We start from the raw sequence: 20,358 nt of genomic DNA on the forward strand, positions 1-20,358 counted from the left end.
AAATAATTCATAAAGCTGCTTAATATGGAATGGCCCCTAACCTGGTCTCAAGGAGGAAATATTTCCATCTATATATTTCAATAGTTTAAAAACATCTCTTTCCACATTCTTCTTTCATGTGGTCTGGACCCTGTAGGGGAACACTGGAACATTCTCTCAAAATGCTCTCACCCCAAGACCTGGCAAGCGATGTGAGCAAGTCCATGACTTGGGTACTGTAACTGGTATGATCCATAAGATGCAAAAGAAAAATACAGTATTGACAACATAGAAAGCTGATTCCTATAATCAGAGTGATGTGGAAAGCTGGAGAAAATTAAACTGGATCTTGTTGGTTACAACAGCTATTAATCAAATATATATATATATATATATATATATATATATATATAAAAATATATATACACACACATGTAATACTTCAACAAAGTTCAACAATGAAGGCTGGACAGGAAGCTGACAAAACTGATCAAGCATCACCACCGCACTGATGTCAGGAGCAATGCTTTGTGCAATAATCATTTGAAATGGTTTTCCAGGTGGGAACACATAACCAAAGACCTTTGCTTCGTCAACAATCCAGTGGGGCAAGGAGAGTTCGAAGGGGAATAGCAGCTTTAATTCCTTGGACAGAGTGCCTCCACAAACTGGAGTCAGTATCACAGTACTCAACATGGGCTGTAATTATTTAGAGTCATAGAGTTATAAAGTATGGAAACAGGCCCTTTGTCCATGCCGATCAAGGTGCCTTCCTGAGCTTAGTCCCATTTACCTGCGTTTGGCCCATATCCCTCTATACCTTTCCTATCCATATACCTGTCCAAATTTCTTGTAAACACTCCCTACCATGTCCCCTGGCAGCTCATTCCATATACCCACCACCCTGTGTGTGGAAAAACTTGCCCCTCACATCCTATTTAAATCTTTCCCCTCTCACCTTAAAGGTCAGCACGGACATGTTGGGTCGAAGGGCCCGTTTCTTTGTTGTACAACAGTATCATAAAAGCTCCTTCAAGTGTGATAAATAACCTCCTTTAGCTACTTCTATCCTGTGGTCCAATTTTCAGGAGAATGAAGACACAAAAAGGCAAGTCCATTAAGCAAAAATGAGACTTCAGATTGAACATACTGTAGCACCTCAGCAGAATTTCAAGCAATTACAGTAAATTAGCCAACACAGAACTACATCTCAACACACTGACATTGGCCCCATTAGAAGAAAGCAGTGAGATGGTACCAGACCTGGCAACTGACAGCTTTTTTGCTCTCTCTCATGTTTTAGCTTGTGCCAGTATTATGTAAAGCAACACAAAGCAAGTGGTGAAGCAGTATCAAGCAGTCTGCACTCAACAGGATACACTGCAGCTATTCTTCAGGTTGAGAGAAAGTCACTCCTCATCTTCACAATAATGTGAGCTCAGCACTTAATAATGAATAAGCATCCCTGTCTGTCATCCTTCCAGCTGAATTTTCTTGTAACGTGCTTGCACAGTTTGACCCTCTAATGCCTGAAGCCAAGTACACACATGGGATTAATCACAGACTGAACTTTCAAACTACTTCAGAGCAATGTCACAAGCCATTTCTCAACTTCAGTTAATTCTTGTCACCAAAGGAAAGCTTCAGGTCACCAGTTAAACCACTTACTGGATATTTACCCAAAGGCTGGGTTTATTTCTATTTTGACAGATGTTTTAATTTAAAAATCAAGCATTGCACCAGGATTATATAGAACCTACAAGATAGAAACAGGAATAGTGCTTGCAACCTCCAGTGCCTGCTCTGCCATTCAATAAGACCGTGGCTGATTCTCTACCTCAGCACCACCTTTCTGCACTAACTTCAATTCCTTTAACAACAAAAAGTCTATCGATCTCTATCTAGTGTATTCAGCAACTAAGAACTAAGCCTCCACAGCCCTCTTGGGGAGAGAATTCCAAAGACTCACCAACCTCTAGGTGAAGACATTTCTGTTCACATCTGTCCTGAATGGCCCAATCCTTATTTAGAAAAAGTGACCCCTGATTCTAGACACCACAAGCACAGGGGTAATGTCAGTTCCACATTAGCCCCATCAAGCCTGGGACAATTCCGTACATTTCAGTGAGGTTCCTTCTCATTTTCTAAACTCTGGAAACTAAAGGCTGACAAATCTCTCACGATACAAACCTCCCATCCCAGGAATCAACTTGGTAAACCTTTTATTCCACACTCTATCACAAATATATCCTTCCTTAAAGTGGAGATACCAGACCTGTACATCATTTTCCAGGTGTGGCTTTACCAGAGCCCTATACAATTACAGATATCCTTTCTCTTGCACCCAAACTCTACCAATAAAGGCAAACATATTACTTCTCTTCCTCAACGCTTGATGAACCTGCATGATTATTTTTGACTTGGGTACAAGGACACCTAGGCCCCTCTAAACAACATTTTACAATCCCTCACTATGTGAAGTATTTCAACTAAAATGGATGATTTCACATTTTTCCATGTTATATTCCAAATTCTCAGACTGTTCATATCCCCCTGAAGCCGCACTGCAGCCTCGTCAATGCTCTCAACCACCCAGGTTTGTATTATCAAACTCGCATTTGTATATTTGTCCCATTATCACAAGTTAAACCAGGAGAATGAAATTTGCTTCAGTGTGGCACAGTGATGAACAAGAGCCAACATTCCAATTCACAAACAGCACACTGTTCTGGATAGAATCCCTCAGAGGAGGTGGCAAGAGAAAGGGAAAGGTGCTTCAAGCAACCAATGAAAGTGATAATGGAAGAAAATATGATTCTGATCCTGAAGGATTGTGCACCTTTGTTTCTTCCATAATATTAATGTTCTACATCTGTCTTTTTCCTTATGATTTTATGAATTTAAAACATACTCAAGAAAGATAAGATCATAACAAAACACAAGAAAATGCACTGCTTACCTAATGAGTAAGTAACTCTATAACACCAGCGCACAACATTTTTTAAAATGGGGACGGCCAAATTAACAATGCAGATCATTTGGGGGGGGTGGGTGGGAGGGGGCTGAACTTGCTGAGAAGATCTTGATGTTATCATTGAGACTGTGTTCAGACACAGGGCTCCTTGAGCTGAAAAGCCAAACTCTCCCAGTTATGATGACTCCAAGTAGAGAAGCACAGAGTACAAATTGAGTGGCTTTATTCATTTCAATGCAGAAACAGCTCCGAGGGAAATGAAATGAATTAATTTAAATGTATTTAATTAACTAAATAAATTTCAGTTAGTTTTAATTGGGTACCATCCACAAAATGCACTGCAGATTCTCACCAAAGCTTCCTAAACATCACTTCCTCAGCCAAGGACAAGGAGGGCAGCCACTCTGGAACACCAACACTATGAGGTCCACTTGTGATGGAAATCTGTCATTGGTCCTTTGCTGATGCCTCCAAATCCTGGAACTGCTCCTCAAAGTATCAAAGCTCATATATGGATTGGCTACTTATGCAAGATGCCCGTTCAATAAAAGCTCAACACAGGACTACCTCAAGGTTAACCAAAAAGAAATCTGGGAGAAATAAGTATTTCTTCTAAAGAACAGAAATTGAAGAACATAAATCAAGTTTCAAAGACTGGATGGATGAAAATGAGACAGTTGTTCAGGCAGCCACTGTCCTATTAAGCTTTCTCTACTTGGAGTCACAAGAGACTGCAGCTGCTGGAATGTGCAGCAACACACAAAACACTGGAGGAACTCAGCAGGTCAGGCAGCATCTGTGCAGGGAAATAGACAGTCAACGTTTCTGGTCGAGACCCTTCATCAGGACTGGAAGATAGCCAGTATAAAAAGGTGAAGGGAAGGGGTGGAGCAAGAGGGGGCAGGGGGAGAAAACTTCTTCAAAATCAGCATACCTAGAAGAGACTTTGCAGTGGAATGGCAAACTGGAGACACAAGAGACTGCAGCTGCTGGAATCTGAAGCAACAGTTGTCTGTACAATTGCTGGAGCAACCTGCCAGCTCCTGCTCCACCCTTTCTATAGTGACCATCTCCCCTCTATCTTTCAGTCCAAATGAAGGGTCTTGACCCAAAATGTCAACTGTCCATTTCTCTTCATAGATGCTGCCTGACCTGCTGAGTTCCTCCAGCTTTTTGCATGTTTCTCTACTTGGATTTCAGCCAGCATTTTACAGGTCACACAGATTACTGCCAATTTATTGCCCTAAATGGTGAATTTGACTATTTATTTCATACAGGATTTGATGATATAAATAGTAAGGGGCTATTTCGCCCATGAGGCCTGCACTGGCTCTTTGAAAGTTATCCATTTGGTCCCTCAATGCTCCCTCCCCATAGACCTGATTATGTTTCCATTTTGTATTCATTCAATTTAATTCTGCAAGTTATAATTGAATTGACTCTCACCAACCTTTCAAGCAATGAATTCCACAGCAAAGGGCTGTTCCTAAGCATACAAAAAAATACAAACACCGCCAGTTTGCAAGGGACCTCAGATAGTGCCTTCCAGTGCTGCTTTTCATTCTGAATGTCTTGAGTGAGCACCAATATTACAGGCAACTGTTGCTTAGCAAAAAGAGCATGGTGTCTATGCAGGAACTGTCAAAAGTCATCCTATGCAGTTGAGCAAAGGGTTGGTTTCTGGATCTGACCAACTAATTCAAGTCACAGTGTCAGATAGAAGAAAGCAGGCAATTAGGAAGGCAAATTCTATGTTAGCCTTTACTGCAAGAGGATTTGAGTACAAGAGAAAGCATTCTTGCTACAATTATATAGGGCCGTGGTGAGACCACACTTGAAGTATTATGTATAATTTGTCCTCTCTCCCAAGGACATCCTTGTCATTGAGATAGTGCAATAAAAAAAAATCACTAGACAGGCTCCTGGGAAGGCAGGTTTGCCACTTAAGGGGTGGTTGAGTAGGCCAGGCCTCCATTCTTTACAGCTTAGAAGAATGAATGTTGACATCATTGAAACATTCAAAAATCTGAGGAGTCTAGAGATTGGGGATCACAGTCTCAAAGCAAGGAGTAGATCACTTAGGAAAGAAATGAGAAATTTCTTTAGAGGGTGATAAATTTCTAGGGTGATAAATACCCTAGAAGCCCATTGAGGCCATATGAAAAACACGATGATGCTGGAGGAACTCAGCAGGCCAGGCAGCATCCGTGGAGAAAAGCAGGTGGGTCAGCGTTTCTGGTCAGGATCCTTCTTCAGGACTGAAGATAGGAAAAGGGGAAGCCCAATATATAGGAGGGAAAAGCAGAGCAGTGATAGGTGGACAAAAGAGGGGAGGCGGGGTGGGCACAAGGTGGTGATAGGTAGATGCAGGTAAAGGATAGTGATAGGCAGGTGGGGGGTAGGAGAGGAGAGCAGATCCACCAGGGGATGGGTCAGAGACAAGGAGAAAAAAAAAGAGGGGTAGAAGAAAGAGGGAGAGGCTAGGAAAGGTAAAAGGAAAGGCATGGTTGGTGGGGGGTGTGGGGATTACATAAAGTGGGAGAATTCAATGTTCATGCCATTAGTCTGCAAGGTTCCAAAGATAGAAAATGAGGTGCTGTTCCTCTAGTTTGTGCTTAGAATTCTCCTGGCAGTGGAGTAGGCAGAGGACTGACATATTTGTGAGAGTGTGGGAGGGGGAGTTGAAGTGACTGGCAACAGGGAGATGCAGATCACTTTCCTAGCCTCCCTCTTTTTTTTCTATCCCCCTTTTTCCCTTTCCTTACCTTTAACCCATTCCCCAGCGGATCTGCTCTCCTCTCCTCCCCCCACACCTGCCTATCTCTTACCTGCGTCTACCTATCACCACCTTGTGCCCACCCCACCTCCCCTCTTTTGTCCACCTATCACTGCTCTGCTTTTCCCTCCTATATATTGGGCTTCCCCTTTTCCTATCTTCAGTCCTGAAGAAGGGTCTTGACCCGAAATGTTGACTGCCTGTTTTTCTCCACGGATGCTGCCTGGCCTGCTGAGTTCCTCCAGCATCATAGTGTTTTTCATCTAGACTCCAGTATCTGCAGTCCTTTGTTTCTCATGGAGGCCATATCATTGATTGTATTTTAAATAGAGATCAATACATTTCTGTTTAATAAAGGAAACGAGAGCTACAGGGATAGGGCAGGAAAATGGAATTAAGGTAGAAAATAAACCACAGTCTTGCAGAATGGCGGACTGGCTTGAGTTGAATGGTCTACTCCTGTACTAAAGCCACTTCCTTTTCACCACACAGCAGTAAACATGACAGCAAGTCACATAACCAGAGAGCAGCAGACAACACGAAAGCATTAACCTTTATCCATTGTGCATCCCTGCACAGAAGCTTACAGCCATCCACAGATCAACTGCACAATGTGAACATTAAACAACTATTATCACTGTGCATTGTATATTGTATTAATACTAGAGGCTATATGCCAGGTGACTATGATACTGCTTGCAACAACTTGCGTTTTTTACATAATGCAAACTATTTATATTATACACAACAACAACTATTAAGCAATTCTATTGTGCATGAGGGAAACAAACCACCCTATTGATCCCGGTAATTTTTTAATAATGTGCATCTTATAGTGGCTGAGTAATGTTGCCTATTATTTATGATTGCAGAGAAACAATTTGATAACCGCAGCTGCTGAAACATACAGTGTCTTAAATGTGATTCATTCAGATTAAGAACATTTTTATGGTACAATTCATACAACTGCATTTATTTAGCAGCTTTTATAACAATTATGCAAATAAAAGTAATCAAAAGAGCAGTGTTCAAGAGAAAGATCGAGAAATTAGAGTCATAGAGTTATACAGCATGGAAACAGGCCCTTTGGCCCAACTCATCTATGCTGACCAAGATGTTTATCTCATCTGGTCACACTTGCTTGCATTTGGCCCATAAACCTCTTCTATCCAAGTAAGATGCCAAGTAACAAAAAGAGAAAAAAAATGCAGATTTGGAAATCTGAAATAATACCAGAAAGTGATGCAAATACTTAGCAGGTCAGGCAGAATCTAGGGAGGGAGAAACAAAGTTAATGTTCCAGGCTGATGATCTTTATCAACAGTGGAAGCCTCTGCAACCACTGGGTTGCGGCAGGAGGGAATCAGAATCAGGTTTATTATCACTGACATGTGTCCTGATGAAGGGTCTTGGCCCAAAACGTTGACTGTTTATTTCCCTCCATGGATGCTACCTGACCTGCTGAGTTCCTCCAGCACTTTATGTGTATTGCTCCAGATTCCAGCATCTGGAGAATTTTTTGTGTCTGACGTGAAATTTGTCATTCTGCGGCAGTAGTACAGTGCAAAGACATAAAATCTATAAACCACAAAAATAAATAGTGCAAGAAAAAGGAATAATGTGTGTTCATGGATTCACAGACTGTTCAGAAATTTGATGGTGGAGGGGAAGGAGCTGTTCTTGAATCGTTGAGTGTGGGTCTTCAGGCTCCTGTACCTCCTCCCCGATGGTAGTAACAAGAAGAGGACATGTCCCAGATGGTGAGGGTACTTAATGACAGATGCCGCCTTCTTGAGGATGTCCTCAGTGATGGGGAGGGTTGTATCCATGATGGAGATGAGAGCAATAGACTGTAGCATGTAAAGCATAGATCGAGTTCTGGAACTTGTTAGGTGAGAAAGATTCTAGAGGTGGGTTGCAGGGAGACCAGGGAAAAATCCGGAAACAAAGAGTTGAAGTCAATTGCTGAACAGAGAGAAACCTCTGAAGTCAGTAAGGAAAAGGAACCAAGAGATAAAGCAAGCAGAGTGGTTTTTGCCCCAGGAATAGATTGTGTGTCACAGAACTCTGGATGGAGGAACTTGGGAAGGATGGAGCTTTGCAGTTCAGGAAGAAGTGTTAAAGAAGAACCTCAAGTGTTCAAAGTAGGGATGAGATCTGTGGGGATGGGGATCAGTTGAGATATTCTGACCTCAAATTGTGTTTGTGCACTGAACTAATTTGGGTCATCAGTCTGAGCAAGACATCATGTGGTGACTTAAAATTGGCCTGAGATTTGAACAACAATGCTGATCACAACTCACAAGTCACAAGTTTCCTGGCCATTAGCAGACTGATGAACTTGAGAGCTTGCTGCATTTCCTGCACTACAACATCAAGTACTTAACTGCTTATAAAACACTCTGGATGCTAAGCGGTTGTGAAAAGTGCTTTATAAATATAGCATGTTTTAAAACAAAACACAACGTTATTGAGCATACAGTGCATGTACAAGGGGGAAAGTGATCCCGTCATTATTAGCAACACCACTGAGTGCACACACAGACGGGAAAGCAGGAACAAATCTATCTCCACATAACACTTGCATGTGGATTATGCCATTCATATCTCCAGGACTGACAACACATTGATGTTTACACCCAGTTGCAACTGTGGAAACTGATTAAAGCATAGGGCACATGGTAACTTTATGCCCAAGTAGTAGTTTCAGGACATGTTGGAGTTCCATTTGCTTTCTTACAGGTCAATGGTCTTGTTAGAAGACTTGGAATTTGTATTGCGATACTAGTTTCTGCTCCTAAAAATGACAAGAAATCGGACACCCACACCCAATACAGATTAGGTAACAGATCAACATGGGGTGCTTCAAATCCACATTGCTTAGGGCAACATAGGGTGGTACATTTACCCACAAAGAAGCTCCTATTTATTGAAAATTCAATAAAAGACCTATTAACTGCTGGAATTTTAAGGTTGGCTATGAGTAAGTCAGGTCAGGGATTCACTTCAATAGAAGCTTGGTTTCAATAGCTCTTGGCATTAGGCGCATGATCTGGGTAATAAAACAGCTCACTGCAATTTAACCAACTCTACAAATTCTGAAATTAGAAACTGCACAATCATGAATTTAATTAAATTGCCAGCACTGAAAACAATCTCAAGTTAAAAGTGGTATTGATTGCAAATTGCAGGCAATGATTATCCAGAACTAAAAGTACAGTGCAAGATCTGTGGGAAAGTGACACAGCCAATGTGAGCATCACACAGCAGCTATGCGCTGTGTAATAGGGGGTGCTCTCTGTTTGATGGACCTTTGTGACCTCTATGTTTCCATGAAAGAGGACTGATGACTGGACAAAGCACAGACCATTGGTGCAAGTATCTTTAACCAAGTTCAACACTACATCCACAATCAAAACAATCAGAAGCATTATGAATTCTTCCACCTCCATGAAAACTGAAATTACCAGATTTTTGTTAAGCAAGGGTAGTGAAGATTACTAAACCAAAGTGCACTATGTAACTACAATGCAAATTAGCCAGGACCTAACTGAATGATGGAACAGATTGAACAAACTAATAGTTACTCCTGCTCCAGAGTTTCAAGCTATGATTCTGGAGCATGGTAAACTCTTTCGGCCTGGATTAAACAGTAGTGTGTTAACCATATCTTTGACAACTGGGTGATATATACTGCTCCTACCATGTCAAGTGCTATGCTATTGCCTGACCTATAGTGTCAATCAGTGTCTGGAATACCCAGCAGTAGTCTGGTTCTTGTCTTTCTGAAGACACTGCCTTCAGTGATTTATTCCACACACACCACGAGATTTGCTGCAGTCTACCAGTGACAACCACAAGACATACTACAGCAGCAGCTGGGTTGCTTCTCCCATTTACAACTCAGCTTCTGCACTGCACTTCCCCTTAACTCAAGACCCACATGAAACCAAAGTTATGGAAGTCAGTCTTCCAGTACAGATGATTTGCATACTTGAACCAAAGCCACCATATAGAAAACTGAATGTGGATGACTGATTTTAAAATGTTAACGGAGCTGTATGTTTTAGATAGAGCAAACATAGCTAGGAATGTTACCACATGTAAACCAAATCAAATGGTTCATTTATGCTTCTGTAGTTTATAAGCATCTGAAGCATGCTGGCAAGGTCAGAATTTATTATTCACTCTCCCAACTGACCCTTATTCTACTGTACTCAAGCCAATGCCATTTATATCAGGGCAGTTAAGAGTTAAACACTGACTAATTATGGAGTTACACATAGGGCACACAGAATAAGGACAGCAGTGTCTTGTAGGACTTCTGTGAAGCAGATGGATCTTTATGACAACCTGGCAGTTTCAATGTCACCATTTATCCTGGCTTTTAATTCACCAAATTTGAAATCCCGCATTCCCACAGTGGCATCTGAACTCACGTCACTGATTCGGACTGACCTCTGGATTATAAGCCCAATAAAATAACTACAGGGCCACCATACTCTCTCACCAAGATAATATATGGAGCTATTTCAAACCACAACCTGAAACATCAATTATAATTGAAAAAAGGGGGAGAAGAACATCATGGGAATACAGGCATAGGAGTTGGCTAATACTGTTGATTAACATCATCTATCCCCTTGGTTCACTATCTCTGAAGAAATCAAGGATATTATCAACCTCAGTTCTGAAATTTTCAGAAAACAGAATAACAACAGTGAAGTAGTGTGCTCCACATTTCCACAATCCTTCCTGCAAAGTGTTCACTGACATCATCCATGAACAGCATAGCTGTAAACTTAATATTTAGCTCACTGTTTGGAACTCTCTCAGCAGGCAAAGTAGTAGCTCCACCTAACTGTTCAAACCCTTTATGGACTTGTACACTTCAATAAGATCACTCCTTATTTAATTATATTGAAGTGAACACAAGCCAATGCTCATTGTACAGCTTAATCCAGTAACCTTCTGGGAAACAAAAATCAGAATGCTGGAAGCACTGTGGGTCATGAAGCATCAGTGGGGAGAAAAACTGAATATCAATGCTGTTTGCTTGGTCCAAACCGTCAACTGCATCTCTCCCCATTGAGGCCATTGACCTGCTGAGTGCTTCTAGCATTCTCGTTTTTTTTGCTTCAGATTTCCAGTATCTGGAGTTTCCTGGTGCAGCCTTCTGGGGAACCCGTGCAACACTCACTCTAAGGGCGTAGACCTTTCTGGAGGTATGGGGTGCAGAACAGAATGCAGCATTCCAGAATTCCAAAGACTAAATTCATTATGTATGAAGTATGATCTGAACATTTAAAATTAACTTATGACATGTCTTATGAGGATAGGTTGAGTGAGCTAGGGCTTTTCTCTTTGGAGAGGAGGAGAATGAGAGATGACGTGATAGAGGTCTGCAAGATGATAAGAGGCAATAGATCGAGTAGACATTCAGAGACTTTTTTGCAGGGTGACAATGGCTAACACGAGGGGGCATAATTTTAAGGTGATTGGATGAAGGTATAAGGGGGATGTCAGAGGAATTTTTTTTTTTACACAGAGTGATGGGTGCATGGAACGCACTGCCGGCCAAGGTTTTGGGGGCCGATACATTAGGGACATTTAAGAGACTCTTAGATATGCACATGAATGATAGAAAAATAGAGGGTATGTGGGAGGGAAGGGTTAGATATTAGAGCAGGATAAAATGTCGGCACAACATCATGGGACGAAGGGCCTGTACTGTGCTGTAATGTTCTATGTTCTATCCCCAAAATCAAGAGGATAATTTGTAAGGGGCTCTATTGTGATTGTGGAGTGCTTTTATTTCTATTTGATACTTTGTTTGGAGTTCAAGTTACATGCTTGAAAATTGTGTGGCCATGTAAAAAGCCAACCAAAATGTATTCAGATCATCATTTGGTAGTGGGAGGTGCAGGTAAGTGTGCACCAAGTGGAACAAAACCCAACGTGTGTGAAAGACCATTTGCAACTTCACTGCACCTGCTACAATGAAGCACAATATACATACTTTTGGAAGGAAGGCAAAATCAAGATCCCTTCCACTGTGTCTCAACAGCTTGCAACTTGAAACATTCCAGCTCAGGACAAAGGCACACTTGGATTTGAAAACATTAGTAACATGAAGCAAGAGCTGGAAATGCTACCATCAATCAGTATCTGAAATACAACAAGAGTAAAATGTCATGCCTCCTGTCTGCGAGGAGATAATTAATTTGATGGGTAGTGACAAATGTGACTGTTCTTTCTAAAGCTGATCAACTCTGCATTACAGAGCCAATATTCTCTTTCACTAAATACACACGACTACACACCTGAATATTCAGGGAAGCAGATATTCAAAGGACTCTTGGTGATCTTCTCTTCAAAGAGGTCCTTCTTGTTGAGGAAGAGAATAATTGAAGTTTCCGTGAACCATTTGTTGTTACAGATACTGTCAAACAGTTTCATGCTCTCATGCATGCGGTTCTGGAAGAGGAAATGGGTATTGTTTCATTCTGACAACCATCTTTATGCAGAGCATGACACCCAATAAGCAATGACAAGCTGAGAATGCAATCGCATAGTTTGAGCCTCTACTCAACCAGATTATGCTTAATGTTTGCATATGTGACTCCTTGAGGTAATCTCAGATCCAGTGCAAAAGATATTTAACGTCACAAAATGGTTCATTCTCCATCTCTGTTTCTTGAGGGTCAACATCAAGCACTTGGACAAAGTTATCTCTACTCCATTCCACTCAAGATGCACCAGCCTCCAACTCACTCTCAAATGCAATGAGACAGTTTTCATTTGCCACAATACTTAAGAGTGGCAAAGTCAAAACAAGTGCTATAGGCTTATATCCACTAGAAATTAGACCAAAACTTCCCAAATTTACTGCAACTGATAACCTTCCAGAGAAGACTTGGATCTCATCACTCTGGAATGGATTGGAATAGAGATACATCTTCCAAAGCACTATAGCATCTGGGACATTGAAAATGTGATAATTATAACATTTATTTTAGAAATTACGTCCCAGAAATGCAATAAATTGAATCCCCTTGTTGCAATACGTTTGGTATAGCCATACATGGAGGTGGAGTGGGAATGACTGAGAGCTTATGAACTTGGAGCAGCAGTAGAGCATTTGGCCACTGAAGCCTGCTCTGCCATTTTATAAAATCATTGTTGCAACCTCTTGAGAACACTTACACTCTCTACTCTATTTCCCGTGATTCACCATCTCAGAAATTTACAAGAACACTTCTAACTTCCAATTTTGGAAGAACATTGAATGCAAGGCTCAAGAGAACAACCATGTCCTGGCTGGTGCTTGGGATTGGCGTTGAACCAGCACCAAGTTGCTTTTGGGCAAATTTGCTAAAATCCATTGGCCACAAACTACTCCACAATGAATGCTAATTTTGATGATATTGCAAGTAAAATTACAGCATCATCCTTGGAAGCTGGCTTGCCTTTCTTCCCCTCACAAAGCTATTTACCTACAAATGCTAATTTTATACAAACTACATTAGATTGAAATCAGGCCAGTTAAAATGCTCAGATTTTACTGGAGATTTGTCTATACCATCCAATTAAATATTGGCATTGGATAGTCTTCCGAAGTTATCAATTTTAATATTTATTGGAAAGAGGCTGATGTGAGCTTTTAAAACTGCCCATGCATATTACTTACCATCTCTTCATCTTCAGCAAGGACCAAGTCATAAGCACTGAGAGCGACACAGAAAATAATAGCAGTGACACCTTCGAAGCAATGGATCCACTTCTTTCTCTCAGATCTTTGTCCACCAACATCAAACATCCTGAAAAGCAAAATTTAAAAAATGACACCAGCCCTGCATTTACCTCTGCAACAACTCTTAGCTAGTAGTAATTTAGGTTTTTTTTTGCAATCTGTTTGTGTGATAGGGACTCACTTCTACAGACTATATATCTTTGATTTATTGTCTGATTCAGGCACTACTCCTGACTAAAGTTTTGGACATCCATCAGGACCAGCACTATACAAATTCAAAACTTTTTCACGATTTATTTCCAGGTACTTGTCATACAGCGATCAAAACCTGAGGCTCAGGGAAGTAATTATCATCTCCATTTCCTTGGGCATCCAAAACAACTTTTCTTGATCTAATAAAAAGGCCAGTGGACTCCAGGTAGGCAAGAACAATCCCTGTGTAATGCTCTTGGCAAGCATCAATACTCAATAGCAAAGAATACAAGCATCAACCTTCAGAATCTTTAATCTAGCTTGTTTGATACCTCTCCACACAAGGGCCTGTCAAGCTAGGATAAATACTTCAGTCTTTCATCGCATCATCAGTTCATTTGTCTCAATTTAGTTTTGCAACACAGCTGCAAGTCAGAATCCCACAAAGCAGAAGTACCTAGGTTGCATTTGTTAAACAACAATATGCATTAATATAGCATCTTTAACACTGAAAAGGAGCCCAATGATACTAAAAAAAAACACACTGAAAATGACTACAGCTGTGAGTTTAGAAGGAGTTGAGTAATGCACTGCTTTGTATTTCAAGTTCATTTGTGTGCAAACTTGCAGGCTGCCCCCAGAACACTCTGCGCAAAAGATGTATTTCACTGTGTTTCAATGTACAACTTAGTCTACGTTGTGGACCTAGCCCAAACTATATACTGCTCGTTTAGTCTTCAATCTGTCAGCTTGATGAATAGAATATGGAAAGCATTACACTTATCTTTCTGGTGACTCTGGGTAATTAATTCTGTGATACACTAAAGCATGCACTTGATTTATTTGCTTAAAGATGTAGATCTTTCTGTGAAATCTACCCTAATGAATAAAATTAAGTTGGAAATCCAATGATTATAGCAGTCTGCATACAAGAGAGGTAGAGGCTATATTGTGGTAACACATGATACAATATCTCCAAAAGCAAGGGTGACTGTAAAATCTATGAGTCATTAAGTCACAAGTAGATTAAGGCCGAACTTGCTGAGAGAAGCACTGAGCAGAACCCAAGCATAGCTTTGATTTCTTATTACTCTCAGTTCAACAGCATATGATTTCAATGCTCTCCCTTTCAGAGTTCACACAGTCAGAAATCTCCAAAAGGTCACTAATTTCAACTTTCTGCTGCGCCACCAAATGCCCATTCCTTACGCAGGAAGCACGGCAGAATGTGTCAATTACTCATGCGATTTCAGCTTCCGTCACTGCAAGCTAGACTTGGTCCTCCTGCAGGTTTTCACTTTGCAGCCAGCAGCACTGCTAAGTGATCAAAAGCTTGAAACCAAAAGTATTTCTCTCTCCCTCTCAGCAGAGGGAGTGGTATAAAATGACACCCAAATGTCAGCTTGGCGCTGCATATCATAAAATCTTTACTTCTCATAAGGTTTACATTTGGTCCATCATGTCTGTGTCCCAGCTAGGAGTACAATGCATCCACACCTTCAATACTGCAGAAGAGCAACCTGCATAGCACCATTATTTCTCCCATTATGAGACTGTGAATGCAAAAATGCTAAGGTCCCAGGACCATTGTAACTTAAGGTATGGGAGGCCACCACTTTGTTTCAAGGGTATCGAATCAAAATTAGCAGTATTTCCTTGTAAACCGAATCCTCTACGCCTGGCAACATCTTCATAAACTTCTGTTGCACCCTCCGATGGTTATAACTGTATGGAACACTCTAGCAGCAGCTTAACGTTTTATACCATGGACACTCAGCAGCAAACAAGACTCAAGAGTCAAAATGGATTTCTTCAACTGCTGTCATCTGAATCTGATACAGCAGTGGTAGTGAATTAAATTGACATCTGATAGTAGTTGAAAGTGAAAGAAAAGTTCCACCATACCCTCCTTTCAGTGCAGCTTACACAAATCTCTGCTGAAGAGCCAAGTGCATTCAGGAACAGATCAGCTAATACTGCTCAGCATCATTTAATAGAAAAGTCTGCTACAAACTGATAACCTCCAAGGTACACAAGCCCATATTTAATGCTAGTAACTTATTTTTTTGAATGGAGTGTTGAAACTTGTCAAATAAATTGTCCCTTTTCATTTGCGTTAGCTGACAAAAAAAGGAACAAGACCTTGCAACTTGTAAAAAAAAACTGACCTTTCAATTGCATGAAAATGCTGGAATCCATCATTAAGGAGGTAAAAGCAGGATATTTAGAAAGTTATCGGACAATCAAGTAGAGTCAACATGGTTGTATGCAGAGGAAACAGTGTTTGACAAATTTGCTGGAGCTTTGAGAATGTAACAAACAGGGCAGTCACGGGGATCAATGTCAGAGTGCCCATTATTTAGCATCTATATAAAAATAGGTGAGGTGACCAAACGTACTGCAGCTAAATTTGATGATTACAAAGATCGGTGGGTTAGCGTGCTGTCAGGACACAATGCACTTGCAAAAGGGATGCAGACAGGTTCAGGGAGTGGCAAGAAATTGGTAAGTGGAATACAAAGTGGGAAACTGTTGTCCACTTTGTAAGGAAACATAAAAAGAGCAAAATTATTATGGAGTGAGACCTCGATGTTTGCAATGTGAACAAATCTAGGGTCCAAGTTCATGAAACACAAAGGGTTAGCATGCAGTTACAGCAAGTAATTAGGAAGGCTAATAGAATGTTGGGTTTTATCAAAGGTTTTGGAGATGTTTTGAAACAGATCACATTAAACTAAAATGCATGGGAAGAGAAGGGAACAGAGGGTGTTAGTGGTGATTAAGAGTGCACTGTGTGTAATTTTGGCCTCCATATTTAAGGAAGGATTTATTTTCATTGAAGGCAGTGGAGAGGTGTGTGATGTTGATTCCTGGAATTAAGGGGTTATGTATAAAGGGTGGTTGAGCCTATACTTACTGGCATTTGAAAAATGAGAGGTGATCTTATTGAAACACAAGATTCTCAGGGGTATTGACAGGACAGATGCAGAGAGGATGGGGATAACTAGAACTAGGAGGCACAGTTTCAGAATTGATTGGTCTCCCATTTATGACAAACAAGAGAAATTTCTTCTGAGGATTGTGACTCCTTGGAACTAGCCATCCCAGAGAACTGGAAGCAGAGTCATTGAACATATTCGCAGTGGAAACTGACAGACGTTTGTACTACAAGGGAGTTAAAGGGCATGGGGAGCACACAGGAAAATGCTACCGAGGCCAAGATTGGATTAGGCTTGACCTTATTGAATTGGAAGAGCAGGCTCAGGGGCTGGTTGGCTCCTGTTTCTCATGTTCTTGCGATGGAAACTCCCAGGGTAAATCTTCCATGATTGCAATGGTGATCAATAGAGGCAGCAACTAATGAGCTCAAAATCGAGCTTCAAATGGTTTTAGAAAAAGGAAACATGCATCTTAGAAAAACAAGATTCAGATGATCAGCTAGTCATACATTAAGCAAGACTGGCAACCAATCTAGTTGAGCCCATGCAGTTTAAAACCATCACTTCTATTGTTGCCATTGGTTTAATAACCATGCTTTCTGCACAATAATGCCTTTTCTACATTTAATTCACTTTGCGCTGAAACTGTGTATTGAACTGATGCTATTTTATGCAAACATAAGCCATTCTGTGTTCATTACAAATGAGCAACATCTGGCAGTGAAAGTCATCAGCAATTCAACATGTGGAACCTGCTGACATTCACAAACCTTTGAAGTTTCTGCTTCCAAGTCTGCAATAGCATCAGTTGAATTAAATTACAGGCGCTGTGTACTGTCAGCTATCTATTGATCGAATAAGGCCGTCTTTGAAAGCTGTACGGAAATGACAGCCTGAGCTGTCAATTACTTCCACAAGTACCCATCTAAAGCAGCAACTGCAGGAACAGCCAGTAATTCAGGTTGCCCCCCAATTTACGCCTGGGTGTTTTGCATTAGTGATGTTTTGCATCATCAGAATACATGTCAATCAAAAGCTTTTGTACCAAATACTTGCAAAGCTTCCCACACTGTGCATTTGTTCCAGACTATGCTGCACCTATGGAACATTAACCCAGATAATATCATAACCTGCTACCGCCTCCCTTCGATCACTGACTGAATCAGCTGCTTGAAACATTCTTTAAGATACAAGCCTTTCTTTGTTCACTTGCATTCTACTCCAAACATAACTTGATTTTCATTTTAAAATACTTGTAAATGATTGAAAGTTTAATACAATTACATGCAAATTATCAACAGAACTTTGACTACCAAGGAAAACCATCAGGGTTCTTATGTATTCATGTCACAATGTGCATTTAAAGTGGCATTTGGTGAGCATCATTACTTTTGTTGTGCTCTGAAATTTGATTGAGTTGGTGGAGGAATAAGAGGCACCTTCTTATTTATCTGGTCAAATACGCTGGCCTTACCTGGCCTCAAGCAGATCACCACCACCAGAATCAACTTGGGGGCATAATTGTGCATAATGCACTTTCAAAAGATAAGCTGGACTACCTACAGCACACCATGAGCTGTCATTGCATTTTAGGATCATCAATTTCAGGCATCAATTCTATTAACAAAGGGCAATTAAATATTAAACTGTCAATATAGTGCCAAAGCACAAGGAGAAAAACAAAATGTCCAACAGCATTCCCTTTATAGCTGAGTATGATAGCACGGTGGTTAAGTTATTGTTCTGGTAACCAAAGGTGCACACCATTGAACCCTACCATGGCCACAAAGACATTAATTAAATAAATCCAGAATAAAAAGTTAGTTATCAGTAATGGTAACCATAAAACGACACAATTGTATAAAAACATATCTGGTTCTCATTTCTTTAAAGGGAAGAAATATGACAGATTGGCTAAAGACAATCTATGAGAATCCAGATCTAGCAAAGTCATCAACTTATAACTGTACAGCAAAATGGCTTGGATATCCACCATCTTAGGCTGTCATTAGGCATGGATAAACAAACACAATAACTACATTGAAGTATTGATAGATTTTAGCCGAGGTACTGGCAAATTGCCTACACCCAGAAGTCATGTTGCTTCTAAGAACAACCATTTGGTAAGGAAAATGGAGAATATGATGGGCAAAGGCAAGGGGTGGATGCAGAGAATGCCGCTTGTTCTTATCTACATGGGATACCAGTGATTATAAGTAATACAGTGTTTAGCAGTGCAGTTTGTAACAGGCTAGGGGAAGCCATGGTCCTATTTTTGGAATAAGTGCATTAGCTGTAGTCACATGGTAAACTTGCACCATTGTAATAACAATCATTCAAGACGGAAGCGTTAATGTCTCTAAATCACAGCATACACTTGCAGAGGCACTTCCATTTTTAATGTGGGTGGAGAAATTTGAAATGAAGCAACAATGATGTACATGAACCTCCAGAAACGACTTTTACCACACTCTTACAAAATGACGGTGCCTCTTCCTACACAAGGACTCCTCCATTTAAAATGGAGGTTGTTCAGAAGTCATAGGAGTATGACAGTAAGGAGAATGGCCACTTAACTTGTCCATCATACCCAAAAGTGGACTTCAGATTAATACGATGTTTAAAAGGCATCAGGACAGTTTCATGGATAGGAAAGTTTGAGAGGGATATGGATCAAACATGGGCAAATAGGACTAGCTCAATTAGGCGACTTGACTGGTACAGATGAGTTGGCCGAAGGAACCGTTTCTGTGCTGTACAGCTTAATACCCCTCTAATATCACTTCCCAGATCTTGGTCCACAACTTTGCAGGTTATGGCTCTCCTAAGTGATCAGCGGATTATTTTCTAAATGAAGGGAGGGTTTCTGCTTTCATAGTTCTTTCAAGTTGCAAGTTCCAGTTCCCCAACTCTTCACATTTGTTCTGAATTCCACACAATCCTCTACGATCATACACTGAATGCAGGCCGAGAAAATTTTTGATTTTCAAATGATCATACGCAGTGCAGGCTGAGAAAACTTTTTTAAAAACTTAGGGCTGTCAACAGCACATCAACTTGTTTGAGGATGTATGGAGAGGGAGGAAGATAAACAATTCTTGAGTAAGATCGTGGGAATTTATCACAGTTGAAGAACACAAAAGGCAGCTGCAATAAGATCCTACAATATAGTCGTGAGCAGCAACAAAAGGAAGGCAGCAATGACAGAAGATTAAATGTCACGAGTTTAGTTCCCCAGTCATCAGCAGCAGATTGGTGGTTCATAGAAATTATGTGCGATTGTATCATTTGACAGAAAACTTTTAAAACAAGAGTTGCGCTTTTCAGGACCTACACAATGACCCTTCCCACTGACTGTTAGTTATGTGTTAAAATAATGGCAACCTGCATTTCTTCTCTGCTTCTTTAAGAGATGATGCCTCAGAAAACTTTGCAGACCCATGGGAGAATACTGAACAGTGAGCAAGCTGAAGCCAAGAGATTGAAACTAAATTTATGGGCAAAAAGGTGGAGCTGGGGGCCTGAATTACAAGGAGAGGTTGCGTAGACGAGGACTTTATACCCTGGAATGTAGGAGATTGAGGGGTGACCTGATAAGACTTATACAAGATCATAAGGGGCAAAGACAGGGTGAAAGCACAGTATTTTTCCCCAGGAAGGGGGTGCTAAAAACAAGATAAAAGGTAAGAGATTAGGGGCAGCTCCTTCACGCAAAGGTTGGTGCATATTTGGAATGAGCTGCCAG

The 20,358-nt window shown here is 40.7% G+C and overlaps 1 protein-coding gene across 1 annotated transcript in view; it reads right to left on the reverse strand.

Annotated features, from left to right (window-relative positions):
• LOC127571113 (guanine nucleotide-binding protein G(i) subunit alpha-2) overlaps window positions 1-20,358 on the reverse strand; it is a 214,122-nt gene that overhangs the window by 7,723 nt on the left and 186,041 nt on the right. The window contains exons 6-7 of the mRNA XM_052017178.1: window positions 13,420-13,549; window positions 12,053-12,206 (exon numbers count right to left, since the gene is read on the reverse strand). Coding sequence (XP_051873138.1) covers window positions 12,053-12,206; window positions 13,420-13,549 — 284 coding nt within the window. The remainder of the gene's footprint in view (window positions 1-12,052; window positions 12,207-13,419; window positions 13,550-20,358) is intronic.

Source organism: Pristis pectinata, chromosome 6, assembly GCF_009764475.1.
Source record: "Pristis pectinata isolate sPriPec2 chromosome 6, sPriPec2.1.pri, whole genome shotgun sequence".
In the NCBI taxonomy this organism is placed as follows: Eukaryota; Metazoa; Chordata; class Chondrichthyes; order Rhinopristiformes; family Pristidae; genus Pristis; species Pristis pectinata.